Source organism: Aquila chrysaetos, chromosome 4 (assembly GCF_900496995.4).
Source record: "Aquila chrysaetos chrysaetos chromosome 4, bAquChr1.4, whole genome shotgun sequence".
In the NCBI taxonomy this organism is placed as follows: domain Eukaryota; kingdom Metazoa; phylum Chordata; class Aves; order Accipitriformes; family Accipitridae; genus Aquila; species Aquila chrysaetos.
Window position 1 is genome coordinate 47,945,369 of NC_044007.1, and position 23,069 is coordinate 47,968,437.

The 23,069-nt window shown below is 41.9% G+C and overlaps 1 protein-coding gene across 1 annotated transcript in view; it reads left to right on the forward strand.

Annotated features, from left to right (window-relative positions):
• KLHL14 (kelch like family member 14) overlaps window positions 1-23,069 on the forward strand; it is a 67,811-nt gene that overhangs the window by 40,290 nt on the left and 4,452 nt on the right. The window contains 4 exon segments of the mRNA XM_030012696.2: window positions 9,851-9,940; window positions 14,482-14,560; window positions 20,953-21,143; window positions 21,302-21,460. Coding sequence (XP_029868556.1) covers window positions 9,851-9,940; window positions 14,482-14,560; window positions 20,953-21,143; window positions 21,302-21,460 — 519 coding nt within the window.

Below are 23,069 nucleotides of genomic sequence, written 5' to 3' on the forward strand. Positions count from 1 at the left end.
ATAACTTCTGAATGCCCCACATCTCCTCAGCATTTTCATAGACTTGGAGGTGAAACTGCCTTTTCAAGGTATGCTGAGAAACGGCGCGTCACGTAGGCTGGCTTTGTAGATCTGCTGTACACATCTCTGCCTTTTGAATTCAGCTGTTGCTGGTGACAGTGGAGTCTGTGTGTCCTGGGAACCAGGGGGTGTAAACAGCACAAGTTTCTACCCAGATTTGCTGACAGTGGAGGAGTGGGAAGAGTGCAGGACTTGGGGCTCTGGATTAGTATATGCTGCTGTGTTCGCAGATTTTGCCATCTTTTCCTCCAGTCGTGGTCCTTTCTGCCACGTCCCCTCTGACCTGACCTGATCTGAGCCATCCCTGTCTGTTCGTTTCAGTTTCATTCCGTTCTTGAATTCAGTCTCCACCAGAACCTGGTCCCAGCCATGGTTACTAGCACAGCGAGTCCCCATTTCATTCATGCAGGCTCTGTGTCTCAGTCCCAGCTTCCCTTCACCTAGCTAACTGAAAATGATACTTTCATGAACAATACTGTTTGCAAAATTAACTTCTTCAACAAAAAATGCAAGCCAGTTGAGGATACTTAGTTATGTATATTTTAAGTATTCGGGATTGATCACAACAACTTTAATTTACTCTACTGTACATGTCAAATCCCGCAGTCCTGGCATGGCCAGTGATTTAAATTAACCTGACCTTTCATCCTGTTTTTCAGCAGTCCATGACCATGCACTAGTGTGTCATTTGTGAATTATTTGTGATTCTGTGTGAACACGGTTCAGCCCATGAATTTTGACACCGCTTGACTTAAATAGCAGCTGCTTGTGCTATGATACTCAGCTTGGTATTCAGTTTTGAGAAACATGGTTTTGCTTCTGTTTCCTGACTAAGTGCTTTCTAAATCCACAAAAAGTTTTTGAGGAGATGGAACAAATTTTTCTGATCGTTATGATGAGGCATCACAACACATTTTTCATAACAGTTTTGCTGAAAATATTAAACAATACTGTTATTATAGAACGCAGAAGAAAATTAACATAAACTTAGTCCAAATTTATTAATGGGTTTTTTTTCAGATATACACTCTCATTTCATCTTCTGTGTATAGATTTACAAAGTAAGTATTCTGTGCCAATTTTACATGAGTATGTGGTTTTGCTGCCCAGGTCAAACTTCCTTCCCTGAATTTGAAAGCTGTCTGTGGGTCTGTCATTTCCTTTCCTTGGGAGCCCATCTGTGGGGAGAGGTCTAGGAGAGCAACATTTCTGCCTGGTTTCTGTTGGAGAAACCAGTCCTTTGTGTTACCTAATTTATGTGGATTGATTCCTGTGTTTCCCTTTGTATTTGTTTGCCTAGTGGTTAGAATATTTTAGAGTGGGCTCTTATTGTCCATCCTGAGCAAAAAGAATATTATAAATTATATTTAATTCTGTCCGTCATGGAAAAAGTGTCAACAGTAAGACACTCATTTCCTGGTACTCAGAACGACCATTTTGGTGGTGATGAGAACGTTCAGCTCTGCTAGGGCATCTCCAAGTGCCTTTTTTTCTCAGGGTGCTGGTAGGGACGTGCAGAATCGGGGTGAAGTCTGGGCTGCAGTCCTCACTCAGACAGCAGTGTTCCCACCTATGGGTATGTGTTAGGGCATGGTGGGGCTGGTGGCTTCATGAGAACAGGCCTCAACACGGGTCCAAAGTCCATGCAGGAGACAAAGACAGGACTGGATAAGGACTGCCGTGTACCTGCATGGGGTCCATCCAGGCCAGGTCTGGGTGCCTAGGCCTGAGCTGAAATGGGGCTCCTGTGCCCATGGGTGAGAGGTGTTGGGGAAGACCCTAGGCTGGTCAGGGCCATTGGGTCCTGTTGGTTCCCTCAGCACCCTGACGGTATGTTGTCTGACTGCCCTGTCCATTAAAGATTAACTCAGAGCCTTCCTGGGGTCCCTGGCAGGGACTCGAGCTTTCTTTAGGCAGCCTAGGAACATTAACATAATACTACATGGACATTTCTGCTTCTGCATGCTGTGCTTGGGCATGCTGGAAGTTAGGCATGTTGGAGCTTCTTCAGATACCTGTCCAAGGTATATGTCTTCTGAGAAAGAAAGCGTTTTTTAAGCTTTTTTCCTGGTGGTAAGCATTGGACAGATCCTTCTGCTTTATGTCTAGTGCTTTAGGTATATGCTGGACTCTCTTGGAAACAAAACCTTTCGTTTGCAAATAGTGAAGTATTTAAAAGGAAAAGTCAAAAAATCTGTAGCAGTGAAGGTTTCAATTTATCTGTTATGAGTGAACTTACGTATATCGAAACTGCTGTTCTAATACAGTGAAATATGGGTACATCCCTCCTCCATGTAGAGTTTTCCAAATGGAAAATCACATTTTTCTTCTTCTCCTGGAATGACTTCAAGACTTAGTGAGAAGAAAAAAAGACTTTTGGTTGCTCTGAAATAATATGTTAGTCAAGAGTGGAGAGCAGGATAGGAAGTACTGAGACCGAGAGAGAAAATAGTGAAAGAGTCGACTTTTGGAGCAGTGGGGTCTAAGTAAGATCTTGCTGCATGTGATGAATTCTTCTAAAGACATGGGTCCCTGAGCAGTACCGACAGGATCCGACCAGGAAAACGCAAGGAGTGGTTGTGGTTGTCCAGAACTTGGAAGATTACCTTCAGAGGAGAGCAGGAGAATGCATGCATCTCAAGGTCAGTTAGAAGTTGAGATGCACATGGATGCGTCTGGTCACAAGCAGTTGGGCGCTAGCGCACTGCTCCTGGTCGGGGTCTTCTGTCCTGTGGCACTGTTAGAAGAGGGAATGCATGTCCTTGAGCTGACGTCTTGGAGGATCTGAAAGCCTCCAGTGGGACAAAACAGTATTTCTTTCTGGAGCTTTCTGGCAACTCTGCCATGGTTTTCTCCCATCAGGGACCATTCATCATTTCCTTCATGAGGAGATTTTGTTGTGCAAAATGTCACACATGAACGTTTCGTCGTGAGACTGTTACGATCTGACGAGATGTCATTGCCCAGTAATGTAAGTTGGGCTGTACTTTAGAGACCATAAATCCAGGCCTGAGCAGGTACACAGCATATTCTGCTGGGGAGCAACCATCACTGAGGTAACATTGCATAACTCACGGCGGTGGACACCGAGCGTCTTCTGATAAACGGTCTGTGGGAATCCGTGGGGCATCTGGGTGGCCGGGAGCAGCCTTCAGCAGGTTGACGGGTAAGTAAGGGGTAACAAAACAAGAGGAGTTGTCGCTTTGAACCTTCCCAAAGGACTGTGCATTACATCCCCCTGCTACGCATCGTGCCAAGATGTTTGGTGTATTCATGTACATGTGCTTCTCGGACGCTGTATCAGCAGTTCAGCTGCATGGAGTCATTTCCACGGGGAGGGCGGCAGGGACGAGCAGCAGAGTGTGCGTAGGTTTGCTGTACACTGCACAGGGAGGGTTGTGTCAGGATTTTGGTACAGGAACATCAGTTTTTAAGTGGGAATGCAGTATTTTCCTACTTTATTCAGACACTGCTGATCCGAGTAGGCAGCTTTATTTTATTATTTAGATGAAATCCAAATGGGTGCTTGCAGCTTTGAAAATACATGGGTAAAATTTGTTCTTGCAAACAGCCAAATGTATGTGTTGCTGAAAACCCAATAGAACATTCTGCCATTGGGTGAATTTCACCCATGGAAGCAGACAGGTCTGTACTCAGAACTTGCATCCAAGTAACTTTAAAACAATTTATTTCAGGGGGGAGCTGAGCATGCCAGCTATTCCTGATGTTATGTTTGCCTGATCTGTTGCATCAGCATGAATTTAAGTGCCTTATTTTAGATGCTCATGTATGAAAAATTTAGCCCATTAAAACAATTAAACTGAGAACCGCGCTGAAAAAGCCTGGCTGGTGTTATTCCAGAGAATATATCAAAAGAATAACTCCTGACGTTTGAATGAAAAAGTTGGTATTTTCATTAATAAGAAATATCTTCATAATGTAAATTATCTTAATTAATATGAAATATCTTAATTATATGAAATACCATTCACTATGTTGCGAATGATTCCAAGGACTTTCATTTGCTCAGATAACTCTTTCTTAGTACTTATGTTATCTCAGATTGAGGGTAGGTTTGGGTGGCATTTTACCTTTGCTTACCTGCAGCCTCACTTGAAGTAGGCGCTGTGTCCTAGATGAACTCAGCTGCCCTGTGCCCATACTACCTGTGATGGCTTGAATGGAGTTGCCACAAAACTGGCACAGGGATGAAGAGGTTGTGAAGTTTCTAGCTGAGCTGATGGAGTTCTCTGTGGTGCAACTGGACCAGAGCTATACCAGTTATTTGTTCTCAAAGGTGACTTGGAGGCACAGTGCTTCATCTGAGGATTTTCTGCTTATGATGACTGCTGTTGGGTTGTCCCAGGCTTCCCCCACTGAGTTGAGCTCAGACTCAAGATTGGCATTTGTGTGTTACTAGAAAAAAATACTTCACACGTATTTGCTTGAATTTGAGGTGATAGGATGCAGTTTGGCCATAGGCATGTTAACATGCCATCAACTGTTGATTATTCTCCTCTTTTAACTTTGTTTCATTATCTTTTGAGCAGAAAATACCAGTGGGTGGAAACCCAATGCCTTTAAAGCAAAACTCCCACCATGTTCACCAAGCCTAGAATTTCATACTTACTGTGGTCAGTCTTTCCCCACAGTTATTAAATAACAAACAATTGAAGTGAACAATTCACAGAGGAATCCTAACGTTTATTTATATAACCTCCTTGGTGAGAAATAACAAGTAACATTCAGTAATAAATGCACAGTCTTCCTGCAAATGATGTATGAACCAAAGAAAGGTGAACAGTATCTGATACTCTTTTCTCAAGAAATAATTGGACCGGCTGTGGTCTGGCCAGCATTTTGCGGAGAGGGTTGGGAATGAAATGAATATTGTGTCTCTGCCATGAGCAAATTGCAGTCTCCTAAAACGAGTTTGTAGGTGCCTTCTGTACTGGAAAGAGACATCTTCTCATGTTACCCTGCCCTCTGGAGAGCCGTGGAAATAACCAGTTTTCAAGTAGCAGTAGTTGAATATTATGTAGCCAACAGGTTAGGCCGTTAATATTGTGGAAGGTCATTATTGACTCCATATGTCCTCTGGTAATGACATCCCAGTTCTGGAAACACACTCTTCTCTTGCGTCATCTGCACAGGTCATTAGAGATGATAAGCGTGACTTCTTGGTGTGTACTGAGTCTTGAAGGGGCTATGCTAAAGCTGTGCAGTAGCTGAGGAAAAGATTTCCTCATGGTACCTCCTGCATCCCAAGCAGCTGAATGGTTCAGGGCAGTGAAAAATCTATGGATTTAAAAAAAAACCCAAAAAAACAGCAAACAAAACTCTTCTTGAGTAGAAGAATCAAGTGGAGTTTCTGAAAGGAGTTTTTAGCAGAGCAGGGGAATGGCTGTGGGCTGTATCACAGCTTTCAGATCTCCTGGGACCAGAGCTCATCCCTCCTCCTGTCGAGAAATGCCATTCCTGTTCCCCCTTCTTCCCTGCTAGTTAGTGTTGAAGTGACGATAGACAGGGGAAGGTGTAAGGAGAGGGAGGAACTGATGACCCCTTAATTAATGTATGGAGAACAACCAGATGCTGTTTCCTAAATGTGCAATCGTTGGCAGAAACTAAGCAAAACTGGGTAAGACGAACAGCATACATTATTGTTTGTTAGGTGAGTGAGGTGTGACTGTCACCCCCATACAGAAGCTGGAGGTGCCTTTGGAGCATCATTGCATCTGGCTGACCTCATAGGCATTATGGCTGAGAGTGTTTGGTTTCATGAGCATTTAGCTATAAACTGTAGACTCTGTTTTTGAAAGTAGGTCCCAGAACACTATCTGGTGCCTTTCATTAACTAAGGTTTGGCATATTTGAGGAGTTTTTGCCTGGGACAGCTATCCTGATGTGCAGAGTACTGCTGTGTCTTCCACCTGCGTCTGCATCTGAAGAACGTCCATGAGTGTCACTTCCTGTACAACATCACTGATGTTTGTGTAGTGAAGTATTTCTTAGCAAACACCACTGCCATCTTGGACTCCACTGCCTTCCAGATCATTCTCAAGTATAAATCACCCATTTGGTTTTAACCTAGAAAGCTCTGCATGTTACGTATCTACCTGAGAAATTGCCTTCCACCTTACCGAGGGTCTGCTACCAGTCATACGTAAATTGCATGGGAAGGGGCTGGTGGGGGTGTTGTCTTCTGTAGGGCTGCTTGGACTCATTTGTGCTCTTGGTCCAGGAAAGCACAAGTTTGTTAACCATGGGCCTCCCAAGCTTTGGGAAGTGTGTGTGAGGGGCAGTGGCTTAGATGAGGCAGTTTCTGCCAGCTTCCTGACTAATCTGTTCATATCTGTCCGTCTCACGTAATTCTCTGGCACCTATCACCTTGGTAGCTAAACGTGTTTCTCAGATGACCATGGCTTTTTTTCATCTTCTCCTTTTAATAGTCTTTTCTCCTTCCTTGTAAATCGGTCTTTAATAAAGTTGAGAATTCTTGCACAGGGTTTTATAAACATGTGTTATTAAATTTTAAATCTGTTTTGAAAGTGCCTCTATCCTACTCCCTCCTAGTAAAGTGACCTTTTTAAATGGAGGGAAGTGGGTTTAGATGACAGTCATGATAAATGCGGTCATGTTCACTCAATAAAATAAGGCCCAGTGCATTTGAGGATAAATCAGTGAAATGTACAGCCCCACCTGTCTGTCTCCATCATTCATTTCCACTGTCACTTTCACAGTGGCTGATGGATCACAGTTGCTGTAAAATTAGACAGCCTTTAATCTCATTTCATCCTGATTAGCTTCTCCTTACCCTTTCCCTCTAACTCACTGACTGACACGCTAAAAACTCACACCGGGCTGTGTTTGAGCGTGGCGTACAAACTTCTCTTCAAATACCCTTTTTGTGGGGCAGGCAGGTGTTCCACTGAGTTGAAATAAAAAAATGAGAAGATGGAATTTTCACATTATTAAAGCAAAACAGCAGACAAAGGCTCATATAAAATTAAGGAAAGCAGCAGCCTGGCCAGACCATGTGATGGGCCAAATTTTCCTGTTACACCCTGGCAAGCCCAGTGGATTTGAAAAGATTGTTCCTACTAGAAGCTGCATTTAGCATGCTCATTGCCATGTAATTTTGACTGTATCTATGAAAAGTTAGGTCCTATATGGGTGTGCGTTCGTAAGGAATCACAGTTTACAGCACAGGTTTTCTGGTGGTTTCAAGGGGCGTTTTATAGCGGTAAAAAAAATTGTTCATTCCAATAGTTTTGATTTCTGTGTATAACTGGTGATTCTGAGGGATCCTGAAAATAGTCAGGGTGAAAGACTGCTGTTGGCAATTCCACGATTTCAGTGCCCAAACTCCTTCCCTCTTAGATGTCCACAGTGTTGCTCCATCCTCCCTGTTTTGTCCAGACTCCTCCAGCCCCGTGGGCAGATTCATGAGACCAAGCACAGAGTTTTCCCCAAAGCTCTGTGAGAAACAAAGGTCATAGTAAAGGTCTGCAGTGTTTTATTGCAGTCACCTTTCCTTCTGAAGCCCAAATACTACCCTCCTTTCTAAGACAAGCTTCCCTTTAGCTTTGCCGTGAGTTACGGATGGTAGTTCGGGTCATTTGGGCCCAATCCCCTATCAGTGGGAATGTTGCCATCAAGTTAAGTAGGAGCCAGGATTAAGCCCTTAGTTTTAAAGGTTTAATTATCGTCGTAAGTGTGGGAGTCTTATTGCGTAGTTTATATGCATGGGAACAGCAGAAAAGCTTAAAATATAATTTCTTCCTCTACTGGCCCTGTTCGTGTCAATATGGAGGATAAATAAACAAAAGTGTTTGCAAAAATGAAAACACAACATGTGAAAAATATGCATGTGTGCTGCCTGCAGACAGTTCTTTCACTAAATGCTAGATCTCTCCAGATCGACCAATGGAAGAACCCGGTTCAGGGTACAACCACTAGCTTGGACCTAACTGGAAACCATAATAGAGCATTGGATTAGGTAAGAATTGAAGCCCCTGCAGACTGATCCTGGGTAGTCTCTTCTTGAGGGGAGGGGTCCTAAAAAGCATCTAAGGAAGACAGCAAATTTCCTGGGGGAGACTCAAATTCATTATATAGTACAGGCATCCACAAAATCAAGGAAAGTGCTGCGGTTTTGAGAGACAAAATTTTAAAATAGGAAAATGTCTGAGATTAAAGAATGAGATAAATATGATATGGGGGCTAAGAAGATAACAAAAATCTTTTTCATTCTTTCATCCCACTCTAGGAATCTCTAGGTAGTATAAAATCTTATGCAGCGCCTGGTATAGGATTACTTCCCAGTTATATAAAGTGTACTAGTAACAAATAACCGTAATTAATGAACTTTCACTGTACCTGTCTGCCCAATTTAAGAACTGCTTCACTTACATGACTTGTAAGAGCACAGACTATGAAAATGATATTCGACCTTTACTAGAAACTAAAAACATACCTTACTTATTCATCATTGCCTTGGCAAAAACTTCAGTAAGAAGCTTAAATGAGCCCACTTGATCTTTAAGAAAATGTGTCCTAAATAACAAAGCTGTGCGTATTTCTTATTATTATTTGCATATGCTATACTGCACAACTGCATTCGGAGAAAAATAAAAGATAATAAAACAAATGAAATGAGAGATATATCACCCAAAATAATCCAAGTGTGAGATAGGCTGCCTCTTTTTTTTTTTTTTTGGCATTGGCAAAAGAGCACAAAGTAAGAGCTGGCCCTGAGTCATATTGATTTCCCACTGCACTGGTTTCCTAAGTGCTCTGTTGATCCGTGTCAAGCAATAAGTTCCCTGCCTGTACATGCACATCACCTCCCCATTTGTCCTCACCTAGATTTAAGGTGCCCATATGATGAGCTGAACAAGGACATCATTTTTCCTACTGGTGTCACTGGGCCAAAACTACTCTATGTGGTATGATAACTAATGCTATGTAAGTTTACATTTACCTTATAATATCACAATAGTGCTGTATGGCACACCACAATAATATGTGCATATTATGTATATATAAATCCTTATTTTTATGTCTTAGCATTTGAAGTGGAAAATGTAAATTTAAAAAAATAGATTATTGTGACTGTAGTTGGTCCACAGTAATCGCGATACCTCCAAAAAAAAGGGATATTGCAAACCTAATGCCACAGTTTTGATCTTTGTTAACAAAGGGCTTCCTGATTAGATGAATAGAAAATGTGTGATTCTGCTGCTAATGACATTGTACAGGAAATTAAGCGTATACATTTGGAAAAGGCATTAAATCAGCAGGACCTTAATTTAAAAACTTAAAACTGTATGGAAATGCAGCTTGTTCATTGCTGTGTAATAGAAAGCTACTGAACATACTGACTCTTCTTGTGGAAACATTACCAGCAGAACAAAGCTGGGCTGAGGTTTTTTTAATGTTTCCTAGCATACTAGGATTCCTAGCATCTGCTTATTTTCAGGGAAATATCAGGCAACTTCACCCCCTTTTACAAGTTGTTTTTAGAGCAGTATATATGGCACTTGGGCGGGTGGGGGGGCGCTGAGGGACCACAATTTCAGCTTTTTTTCTTTCATTATTTGCAAGATTGAATAGTGTAAGGTTACTAATAAGTGGCTTTGCTGCTGAGTCAGTGGACATACATTCTTGGGGTGATGCATTCCCCTATTATTTCATACAGATGTAATCTCACTGTTGTGTTTTGTACCTTTGGAAGTATTTGATGGAATCAGTGCCCTGAGCTGACAAAGAATTCTTGCTTTTCTTGCAGTTATGCCATATAACAGTGCCCATCACTGTGTCGTGGAAGTGGAAAACTTCTTGTTCGTGCTGGGAGGAGAAGACCAATGGAACCCTAATGGTATGTATAGAATATCAAAAGGCACAGGCAGCATCTGCCTTCCTCTGTCTGTCTGTCTGTCAGGTCAGCTAATATAGTCATTAGCAAGGGCTTTTGAGGACCCTCAGCCTAATTGTTGAATCTAGTAAAGGCTAGTTTTAGATATTGATGTAATAAATATCTGGTACTTTAGCATTAGCATTTCCGTCATTCATCAGCTCCCACATCCCTTGAGAAATGCCACAGGCAGCAGAACAGACTCTTTCAAGTGCATGCACCAGGCAGCAGCTGTTAAGAATTTTAACCTTCATTTCCAGTCTCCTTCCAGTCATAATATAATAATGCAATTGCAGTAGATGAATGCTTCTTTTCTATTGTCAAACAAGATACTCGCAGCTAAAGTTGTTAATGTGTTAATTATCTAGACTCTGAGGTTCTTAAACTGGTCCTTTTTTTAGTCTTGTGCAAGAGCTTCTCATATAGATTATCTGCTGCTACCTTCTTTGATTTGATTACTTCATAAATTTACCGCAAAGAGAAATTAAACAATTTAACAGGCTTCTGAGCAAAGCAAAAGGAGAATACCATGCCTTGCAAAATTCACAAAATTGTCAAGACATTGTTAAAAAGCTTGCACACGAAGAAAGAGTTGTAGTTGTAGCAGTCTGTGTAACAGAGATAATTATGACTGAGAAACCATAAAACAGCTTGCAGGTACACATTTTTACTTTAAAACACCAGAGGATCCAGCTGAAATTACATATACTGCATATATTTTATTGTGAATGCCCCATTTCAGCATCTGCACTAAACCAAATTATAGAAAATTGTTACATCTGTTCACTTCCTAAAACCTGAGACAAACAATCCAGTCCACCCTATAAGCATATTTCCGATGTAGTTAAAAATAACACTAAATGTCTTAGGAGAAGACCCGTTTAGTCCTAATGTTGAATCTCCTTTACATTAAACAGGAGAGTATTATTATTATTGTTGTTATTATTATTATTATTATTACTATTATTATTATTATTATTATTATTACTACGGGAGACAATTATTATTAGGACCATCAGCCACATCCAACAACTGAGGGCCCCTGTTGTGCTTGGTGGTAGGCATATGGATAATAAGAGGCAGACCTTGTTCCAGACAGTTTATAATTAAATGGCCATGTCACATGAAGGATAAAAGAAAAGAAGTGTAGTTACCCACAATTTAAAGATGTGGAAACTGAGTCGCAAGGTGATGGAGAGATGCTAGAAGGCGTACATACCCTGCATCTGAGGTAGGAGTCAAGCACAGCTGTTAGTGAGATGGATAGTACCTTAGGTGTAAGGTCACTAAAGACATCTAACAGCTTCCTTGTTCTGTGAATACCAATGCTGTGATTTTTCTGTAGAGAAGATAGGAATAAAAGAGGTAGGAGCATTGCTGATACCGATCTCTTTACAAATTTACCCTGAGAGAAATGGGTCTTGTCACAAAAAGTGGACCTGAAACCGTAACCTACATCCTGTGCTATTGCTGCGCTAGTTCTTTCTTGGAACTGCTTTGCTCTAAATGTGCAGCTACATGGGAACTGCTCACATGTACCCGCTTGAATTTATGTAAAGGCCCTTGTCTGCTATCCTCATAGCACAGAAGGGCCTTCAGATGGACCTGGCTGGAACTGTCTTGCCAGAGCATTACAAGGCTTTTGATTTGAATTAGAATGTGCCAGGTGTTTTTCCAGTGGAAAGAATTATCCTTGAGATGGGGACAATGGAAGGAGCACCATACATTTCTTTAGCCATCAGAGTGACAGATTGTTGACAAGCTGGGTGGACCCGAGGAGTGCCCATGCCCACTCCATGCTGTTCCTGTGATTTCCTGACAACCTAGAGAGCATGGGAGACATTTTTTCTCACTTTTTCACATCTTCCTATGGCTATGCCTTTCCAGTCACAAGGGATCCCCACACGAGTAAACGCTGATGAGAGCAGGTTGCAGAACACAGGCATGGATTTAAGACTGACCTTCATGACCTTCAGAGCCCTTCACCTTTTGGCATGGCTGCAGAGACTTTCCTGTAGAAGGCAGAGAGCAGCATCTGCCTCCTTTTATCCCACTGTCTTGATTTGCTAATCCTGATTCCTGATCACTTGTCACAGTCTCTGTGTTCTGACAGGTGCTTCCTAACATGTGTAACCTCCTGACTGATGAGCAAGGCAAAATAATAGATTCAAACTGAAGTCCAAAATTAAACTGGAGTCAAACCAGTTACACCAGGCAGCTTAAGTAGGTCATCAAGTCCTTTTCCTGCCATCACAGGCATCATATAGTCCCATTTTGTAAATTTTCTAAGCTACATTTGAAAAGCAGTTGGATTTTTAGCCCCCACTACTCCTGTTGGAAAGCTCTTACAGAATCCAATTGCTCTAAATGACTGGGAGCCTTATTGTAATTTCCAGTAAAATGTATTCTTTGACTGTCTAAATCGCCTTGTTCTCATGCCAAAGTTGGCCTTTATCTTAATGGTTTTTCCCCTACTGGAGATTTGTTCCTCTGATGTATTACAGACAGCACTCCTATCCCCTTTCAGCTTTTGTTTCCCTAGGTGCACAAGCCGAGTTTCTTGACTCCTGCCATAAGGTAAACTTTCTGTTCCTCCTGTCACCATAGTAGCTCTTCTTTGTGCCTGTTCTAGTTTGATTTCATCTCCCTTCCTCTGAAGTGACCAGATTTGTATCCTGTATTGCCACTCTAGGCTCACTAAACCCTTCTCTTTCTACCCTGCTCTATACAATCTTGTACATACATGGTATTTGTAGTGAATATGTGTATGACACCTGTCATGTTAGGAGGCCAAGGTCCCCAGATCATAGGTTTGTATGACAACAATTAAAAAGCTGCTATATAACCAGTGACCACTGAAGTCCCCAGTAGCTCTGAAAGATGTAGTGAATACAGCAGCATTAAAACCTCCTACTAGAAGTCCAAGCTTATGATCAATACTTACGTTGTTTTGAAATCCTGCTTTTTGAAATAGAAATAGATTAATAAGTGTCCTAAATAGTGAGACCTAGAGCCAGTTCAATGCCTGCTGTTATTGTTTTACTGTTTATTGAATCTATAGCTCTCAATGCCTCTTTTTCTAAATTGTCTGTATAGACTTAAAGGAATTCAGAGAGGGACCAAGAGCAAAGCCTCACTTAGCTAAACACAGTGGCAAAATGACCAGTTGCCCCTAGTGTAATGGGGATCTCACCCTGTGTCTTGAGATGTGTTTGAGCGGTGCTCAGCATAAAGGGCTTTGGTCCTCATTAGGCACCACACTGGATTTGAAGGGAAATGCTGCATTATTCATCAGTCTTCTGCTTTACCCTCCTCATATAGAACATGCTTATGACATAGTGAGGGAATGAATTTGCTTCCAGACGGAGTGGTCAGCATGGTTTCTTTCTCTGTTTTCTTGTAGAACATGATCTTAAATTACTGTGAATATAAATTCTAGCTGTATCGTTATTCTTCTCTACAGTCTTGATGGTCTATTTACACATGCTGAAGTAAGTGTGGAATGAAACAAGCAAAGCAAGCCAATCCTACAGAGGCTTGTCCGATGCAAAAATATTCACCTTGTAGAATACCCAGCGACCATTTATAGAACTGTGACATACGCAGTTGGGTTATTCTGCTGGCCTGTGAAGCCTCTAATTCAATTTTTTAGTCACACATACGTAAACAAAGGTTTCTCTTTCCGAGATCCTCATCTGTTGAAGTCTCAGGTGTTACAGGAAATTGCCATACACTCTCTTGCTTCAGTTTTCTTGCTTTGATGTCAATCTGCATGTAAAATAAGGTGAAATCTTAATATCGTGAAGACATGAATACAGTTCTTGGGCTTGACAGCAGGGATAAGCTAGTTAGCTGGTGTCTGTTGCTCATGTTTCATATTTTAGCTAACACACTTGAAATAAAAGTCTAAGAGTGTATTCCCCCTTCGATGCACATGTGTAATTCCTTCTAACTTACACTGAAAGTGCATGGTAGAATAAACCATCTAGTGCAAACACTGCATACCCCATGCTGATGGCTTATGCAGCTCCTGGTTATTTGCACAAGGTTTTTTTACCATGTTCCACATAGAGATGATGTGAGGAGAAAGAAAAGCACATGTTCTCTCTTTGATTTTTTTTACCTGACACAAAATACTCTAGTCATAAAAATACCATAGGGATGCCCTCTTTTGGGCAGTAATTTTCTTTAGTGCTGTGATTTATTGTGGCTGTGAAAGTACCACAGCATCTATAAGTAAATTTAAATACACATTTTCAAGATCTTATTACAGAGAGCAAGAATAATCTCTATCTGCTTTTACTGCTAGCAATTGCTAATTCAAACCTTGCAGTGCCCCATTTGTTGAATTATTACTGTACACATAGCGTAATCATACATTGTTGTAAAAGGGGGAACCCTTCATAAAAGCTGTCAACTTGTGAAGTATATGTAACATATATTACAATCATGATGTTAAATACATGAAACAAACAGCTGAGTGTCAAAATAATCTATCTTTACAGGGAAACACAGTACAAACTTTGTTAGCCGATACGATCCCAGGTTTAACAGCTGGATACAACTTCCACCCATGCAAGAGAGGTAAAAACCTGCTACATGTTTTTCAATATATGTTTTATCATCCTAGGAGCAGCTGAAGTTTGGCTTAGTTCTGGGAGTAAGGAGGCCTACAGAAGCGTTGAAAATACTGAGATAAAACTGCAGCATGCAGTTACGTCCCATTTGTCTCCTAATTTTTTTAAACTTTCCAAATTCAAAACTCCAGATGCCAAATCCTGCAGTGCTAACTCATGCAAAATAACCATGGACTTTGTGCAATTACTGGTTGCCTGAGTACAGTCTGAAGGATTTTTCTGAAGTCTCCATAGTGTCCTGTCATGTTCCCTGACTGAAGTGTCATGATGAGTTTGCAGTAAACAAGCAGTAATTATAGTCAGATATCTTATAGGGAACTGAAACCTTCACATGTTGACTCCATCCTGTTTCACCGTGCCAGCCATGAAAAGCTCTCCTGAACATGTCTTCCCTTGTCAGAGGACTCTTAATCCTAGGTGGTCTTTGAGTGAAGTTTCTGTCAGCTAATGCATATTAGAGTAGCACATGTTTTAATCTTACGTGTACCAAAGAGCAGAGGTGCATGTGGACTTGAGCAGTGACCCATAAAGACAGCGTAAACTTAACTCTAGATCACAAGTCCTAACCTGGCAGGAAAAAAAGTCCCCCAAACCTGAACTGAATGATGCATGTTTCCTAAGAAGAATCTAAAGGCAGAAGATCCAAAGTTACAATGTTTTGTGGAAAAGCATTCAATGTCCATCCTTCATTTCAATACCCATCTTCTCATGGATCCAATGTGTGAGAGATCTCACAGTGTCTTCCTAAGATACTTTCCTTATTTCACGTGTAGTCAGTATTATAGCTCTTTTTCTGTTGGCTCTCCACAGTGTTCAGGTGTCTGGCAGTCATAAATAATACATATTGACCTCGGTGCAACCTTGCGATTCAAAGTGTGTATTACGAGATGCATGGAAATATGGCTGTCTTTTCCAATTTCCAGAGATAAAATGTCAGTCTGTAGAGTTTTTGAAGGGCCTTTGTTCAGGATTCAGTTTGATTGACCTAAGTCCATATGCAGACCCATGTGCGATGCTTGTCACCAAAAAATACTGCATTGTACCAGTACATGAAAAAGCGCAAGTGGAACAGATCTGAGTAGGTTCCCTGTTGGAGCTGAGTGTACTGATAAATCTAGCCATATAAATAGAGACAAAAAAGAGCATCACAGTTCATTGTAGTCTCTGGGTTTATTAATAACATCGTCCTTTACTTTAAAACTCCTTTACTAAAATTCCTTTTTCTTTCGTAGTTAGTCCAACAGCAGGCTTTAGCTAAAGAGGTGGCCCTGCTTTGGCAGCCCCCAGCCTTCTCCCTCACTCCTGCCAGCCCCATGGGATAAACTCACAGCTGGGTTATTTACCTTAAAACAGAGGGACGCCTTCCCCTCTGGTTCAGCTCCCCGGACGGAGTCACCGCCAGCTCAGGTGTTGGCGTGGGGGAGACAGGAGGTGTGCATGAGATTGCGCATCGCCGTGCAGGTCATCCTCAGTGAACCGGGAGGCTGACTGGTGTTTGTACGGAACCTGAAGCTCTTCTGTGGAGCCTAATCTGTGTCCTAATTAGTCCCTCTGCGTATCTGCAAGCAAAACTCCTGAGGGGCGTGTGCGGCTGGCTGAACGGTTGCGTTTATTTGGCTGACAAAGCTCAGAAGGCAGAATTAGGTAGTTGAGGGTCAGAGAAAGCAGGCAGTAGGAGTTTTTCCACCTCCACTGTGGTCAGTTGCGTTTCACTAGAAATTCAGTTTATAATCGCAGGTGCAGAATATGACTTACCTTGTGCTCTGGTGGAAGCTGCCGCCTTCAGCCAAGAGTCAGAAACTCTGCTGCGCATTGTGATTGTTTAGCAGCTGCCCGGTAATAAACTGTAATGTATTAGCATCTCAGCTCCTTACAGTGTTATTTAAATGTAATGGTCCACTCACACATAGTTCCTACTGCAAGGGGCTTTACTATGACAACGTTAATTGTCACCTCTTCCATTCAGGAGACATAACTCATAGGCTTGCCCATTATTTTTCTTTAAAGGCTCCTAAGCATTGGGGCTATTGTTGGAAAACGGGGATTTTCAAATCACTTTCTAAAATGTTTTTAATGGTTTATTTGCTCATCCCTAATGATTTCCTCAGAGTTGTTGCAGCCTTTAGAGGTAGGGTCTGGCCCAGTTTTTAGAAGATCATACAAACAAGAGAGAGCTTTTACGCAGTTTCCTTTCCCAGCTTCTTTACTCAGATAAAGTTCCCATTAAAGTCAACAGGCTATTTTTTCCCCCCTAGGAGTACAGGGTCACGCCCTGTCTCTGCTGGCATAATGCAGGCACCATTGACAAGACAGACTGTTTAATGGGTTTTTCTGAGTCATTATGGTCCATCAAGTCAAAACCTACTTAGGAATTTTAGTCTGAGAATAATTGGCTGGATAGACTATAATAGCTCCTTTGGAATGACTGCCAGGTAAATGTGGGTCTCATTCACAGGCAGTATGTTCTCAAGTTGAAAATCTGTCTGAAATATTTGATGAGTAAACTTTTATCTCATATGCTAAAATCTATATCTGATTGATTTTACTGTATGAGCTATAAAGAAAAGCCTAATCCCATTATGGATTCAGAGCCGTCAGTTTATTTTCTTTAAAGCCAAGTTTGGTTTCTTTTCATTTTGAACATCTCAAAAATACATGCTATTGAAAAGTATGTACTATTTTCGGGCGTGTGTTGTTTAGAGAAGCAGCAAATGACTCATAAGCCTTTGAAATACACATCGGCCTGACAATGCAATAACAACGGGATGCTTTTTGGAGAGCAGTTCAGTTAGACTAACAGGCCTGCTAAAGCAGTGGTCTTTGTAGCAGACGTATCTGAACTTGTGGCATGAGCCTCAGGTGGACACCTCAGTCAGTACTGTTGCATCTTGCCAGCTCAGCCCAGAGCTGGACAAGGTGTGTGGGACAGTAACATTTAAAACATCTTTTTTCTTACATTCCAAGTAAAAAGTTTTTGTTTAAAGACCAGCAAAAGCCATGGCATTGTACCAGGGCCTGAAGAAGCACAAGTGGAAGTGTGACGGTCAGTGTCCTCTCTGAGGCTGAGTGAACTGAGAAAAGAAGACGCAGAAAAAGAGATAAAACAATTTCACATTTTATTTTAGCCTTTGACTTTAATAATAGTGATGTTAACCCTTATTAAGATGACTTTAGTTTTTAAAAGGCAAACCATACAGTCTAAAAGTGACTCTGAAATCGGGTCCAGATATTGCAATGATCACTAAGAGCATTAGTGGTTTTAAACCTCAGATTGGTTGTTGTATTTCTTGTTTCAGGGCATAAATTCATCATCTATGGAAATTGGAAAGAAATTCTTCCCTTTTATGTGTGTGTACTTATGAGAAGAAGTTAGTTGGGTTGATTATTGAGTGAAGGGATGTGAAGGAAAAGCATTTCAGAGACCAGTGACAGTTGAGTACTTGCAAGTCCTGAAGAAAACAACAAAATAATTGTCTTATTGTCCATATACAGATCCTGAGGTGCATTCCAGTTATCTGATTAGAATGGATAGCGTCTTCCTGGTTTTACGGGAAAAGTTGTGCAAAGATTGCTGTATTGTATTTTAATCTGAATCATATTTTACAGCAGTTTAAAAAGCCATCACTTAACAGCATGCCCCTTACACACTGTATCATTGAAAAGTAAAAAAACAGAAAGCTTAAAATGTTTGTGACAGGAGCTACTGAGTGAATATTCACGTCCAAGCAGAAGAGTGAAGCATGCTGACGCTTTTATTTTTGCTCCTTATAGTGACACTGTGTGGATGAAACCAGGAGTACACATACAGGATAATGTCAGTGAAATCCTAGTTAAGAGAATGCCTGCCAGTTGTACCTACCTCTGTTTATTAAACCTGAACTAAAAAAACCACACTGAGAGCAGTGCGTTAACAGGTTTGTCAGAGGAGGTGTGAGAGGACAGACGAGCGGATGCGTGAGCACCACAAGCATCGACGACAGGCACCCTGTGGGCTTGTGCCTTGCGGCTGCCAGACACAGGAGGGTTGGAGAAAGAGTGCCTGCCCATGCAGGCTCTCTGATGTCTAATAACATGTGACCTCTGCAGCTTTTCCTACTTTTGGGGCTGCTACGGGCTGTCTTGCCTCTGGCCTGTCACATATTCTCGGGAAGCATATAGGCACTTGATTGCCTGTAACGCCTATACCCTCTCTGTCAAATTAGAGTGAAATCAGCCAGCAGGTTTTTGTTGAGGAGACAACACTCAAGCAGACATGGGTACACGTACAGGGTAATCAAATAAGCTTTGTTTCCATAGAAAATCAGGGTAAAAACATAGATGCACAATTTGCTGCCCGACCATGCAGAGCAATATATGCCATCAGCTTCTATCTGCCCATTGACAGATAAATTAAATGGTCTTATTTAATTCGTCAGCTGAGCTGGAAGCACTTAGCAGTATTCCTGTCCTCCTGTTCGCATCTTTTTTTTCAGTAGCCTTATCCCTGTGGTGGTGGTCCCACTCCCACTCAACAAGGGGTGCGGGCCCATGCTGTCCAAGTTGCCCATGTGCAGGCAAGGTGAAAGCAAAGAGGTAGACAGGAGGTGCTCAGTGACCCTGGCTGGTGAGGAGGCCTGTCAGGTGTGCACCGAATCCAAAAAGTAAGGCCAGAAACAGGCAGCACCGTGTCAGATCTGCTCCCTGCATGCCCAGCCAGACTTGCTGTTTCCGTGGCTGTCTCTTCGTGTCTGCCTGACCTCTCCTCCAACTTAGAAACCACCAGCCAGTCTCAGCCACATTTAACAAAGAGGGAAATTTCTCCAAAATGTTAAAGCATACTACAAATTTTGTGAAAATAGACAGCTGTGTAAAGGAAAGAGATCTTTTTCCTGCCTTCACTGAAGGAAATGCTCCTGAACACATGCCTGGCCAGATGGCAGGTTAGAGACATGGCACACCAGGCTTTGCTAGCTCACCTGGTCATGGCATGACTACAGGGAAGCTCGGGGAGGAGTTGGGACATACCAGAGCTGTTCATTGCAAGGTGGTGTGCTCTGTATGTGGACCACCACTCATCCCGAATGCTTTGCAGCTGTCTGCAGGATCGAGCCCTTGATGGTGCAGGTGACCGTCAAGCCCCCAACATTCACCATGCGATTCAGGAGTGCAATATACAGCCACTCCCAGATTCAAATTCGGGTGCCTGGGCAGGAACCGGAGCGGATTGTGTCAGCCATGGAGCAGGGTTTGGTGAGCTGCAGACACACTCCAGCGTGCCTGCTTTGCAGGAGCTGTCAGGGCTAGACCTTGCCGTGCCTGACCTGCCTGCTTGTCTGTGGGCTCCCGCGCCACTCCGGTTTCACCCAGAGGAAATTTTAGCTTTGGCACTGACAATTCTTGTCATTCAATGTTTTGTACAGGTCTTCATCCTAGCCTAGCTGTGCTCTTTTGCAATTTTCTTTCTCATATCATTGCAGCTTAAAATTAAAGGCCTACTACGCTAGCAAACCTTCCCGCTGCTGAATAAGCCAGGGAGCTTTCCCTGAAAGTGGATTACACCAAACTGGGTCTCTCAAACCTGTCTACTGCTCTATTTTTACTTCAGCAACAGGCACTCACCGTTAATTTTGGAGGCACGAGGAAGATGAACTAATATATACCTAGCAGTCCTGGCCAGAAAAATTCTTTTCTTGCTTACCTGAGTTGCATGTGAAAGCGGACAGGTGGCTAAAACTTTTCTCAGTTAGCTGGAGACAGACCTCTTCTGAGTTAAAGGATGGAAATGCAATATTGTACCTAGTGTAAGGAAAGTTGTTCTATTTGCAGTACTGCAGAAAGAAGAAAAAAAAAGGATAATTGAACAAAAATTTTGATGATGTGGTTCTCTTAGTAAATTGGGAACAATGACCCTTGAAGGACCATAAAGAAAGTGAATGTCAAGATAATTCATTATTGTTACATTACCTACCTCATTTTTCACTTTGTCTTACCGAGTTGTTATATCCCTTACAAGGTAATGCCCCAAACATTAATGAGCACTTTTTTATCTTTCACGGGTATGAAAAAGCAACAAACAGCTTTGAAAAGGGGTATTTTCTGCCAGGTTTATGTGTGCTTAATTGTTTTGACACCAAAAATGAAGTATTTATTTGATGTGGAGCATGTATTTGATTAGCCAAGCAGCCACAGTCTCTAGGGTAGCTGTAGGCCTGTGAAGCTCCTGGACACTTCTCTCTGAAGTAGCATTTGAAGGAGCAGCTATCTTAGTTCAGGGCGTCAGCTGGAGAGGAAAAAAAAGGGTTGACATGGCTAATTGGTTTGTTGTTGGCTTGTTTTGTTTTGTTCTGCCCTGTCCTCCAGGAGAGCTAGTTTCTATGCCTGTCGCCTTGACAAGAATTTGTATGTAATCGGTGGAAGAAACGAAACTGGCTACTTGTCCAGCGTGGAGTGCTACAATCTAGAGACAAACGAGTGGCGTTACGTGTCTTCGTTACCGCAACCTTTGGCAGCCCATGCAGGAGCCGTTCACAATGGCAAGATATATATTTCAGGCCAGTGTCTTTTATAGTTCAACAATATATAACAAAAAAACAACCTAAAATGACCACCAAAAAATAAAAACCCAGAACCCAAAAACATAGAGCTAAATTCCTGCTGCAGCGCAATGTCTTTATTTACATTAATTAACAGAAGTACATTTACTTTGCAGGAGGTGTTCACAATGGAGAATATGTCCCCTGGCTGTACTGCTATGACCCCGTGATGGATGTCTGGGCCCGAAAACAGGACATGAACACAAAGCGAGCTATCCACACTTTGGCTGTAATGAATGATCGACTGTATGCAATTGGAGGAAACCATTTGAAAGGTCACATTTTTAACAGCGAAAAAGCATTTCAGTGTGCCCCATCTCCTGATAAAGAATATTTTTGTTAGACAGTCATTGTTAAATACATGAAAAAACAGGCAACACAATTTAACAGGACACTTGAGCCAGCAATTTTAAAAACATTTTATGCAAATTATTTTAAAATTATAACAGTACATTAAATATATGAGTAATGAATGCTTTAGATAATAAAAATGGGAGCTTCCATTACTCAAAGGCATGGACAATTTGTCATTACCAAGAATTCAATGAAACAAACAGATTATTCTTTGACCCGAAAGTATCAGCAATATTTTCCTCTGTAAATCATTTTCCAAAATGTGCAGTTAGAGAGAGCTTTATTCAGAGCAACACACAAAAACAAGCTTCTGATTTAATTAAGAGGAAGAAAAACCTCCAGCCATTAAATATTAGGACTAGGCTCTTTAGATCCCTTTTTAGTATTAAATGTAGCTTGTTAATTATAATTCTTTTTAGAGGTCTCTTGTTTTCATCTTTTGAAAAGGTCTCATATTAAAATAACTACTGCTTAGGCATCTGGTATTTTTGTCTTAATACCTACATGCCATTGCTATTACTGCTAAAGAGATTCTGCTTAATCCAGCCACTTATACAAAAAGCACAGCTCCTGCTCCTTTGTCCCATGACAATATTTGACAGTTTATATTAACATTTTTTTCTTCTTTCTCATTTCTTGCTTAAAAAAAAAAAAGCTTCACAACAACAAAAGGGAAGTTTGTAATGCGAAAGAGAAAGTGATGTTAACTGCCAGTAACACCAGGCCATGTGCCTCAGTGACTCTGGCACCCGAGCCCCAGTGAGACTGAAGCCACATGCTGCTTTTGAAGATCTGAGTGTTTGTGGAGCATGTAGCGGACAAAGTCTCAGATGTAGATTTTTCCTGGTAAATAGTACTGGTGCATAAACCCCTGCAGCCAGGTGCAGGGCTGTTGTGCCTCCGCTTCCCACCCCCAGTTGTGATGGGTGTTCCTGGACTGGACCTGACAGGGTGAAGGGGGTAAAAGCTGCCTGCACACGTGCACCTGCAAATTTTGTAGAGGTTGCAGAGCTCCACAGTGTTGGCTTTTTCTCCTACAAAAGTAAAAGTTAACGTGTCACAGCCCTCCTATAGCTAAAGCACATGCTTTGGTTTGCATAGCCTTGAATTGCTTCCATCCTGCCTTCTGCTTTTTTTCCACCGTTTCACCTGCCATCCTCTGGGAAAGAAGGAACTTCTAATAAACATTGCATTTTTGCCTCTACAACTGTTGCCCTAGGTGCTTTTGTTACGTATGAATTGCTCGCTGTTGTGAGAGGTATTTAACATCCAGGCTTCTGGAAAGCCGCGGCTGTCTGATAGAAAGGCTTTTTGGAAAACTGGTTTCTTCCGTACAGTGAAACAAAAGGAGGAACTGCAAGGAAAGGGAGGAGGGAGGGGACTGAAGTGCAGATGAAATGCTACAAATTCTCCACCGGGGGGGAATAGCAGGGTTCCATGGCAAAGCCCTCCTTTGTGAAGCTGGATCTGTATACTAGTGTTAGCAGTGCATTTACCACATCACAGCTAGTCATGTGCGTACCGCAGTTT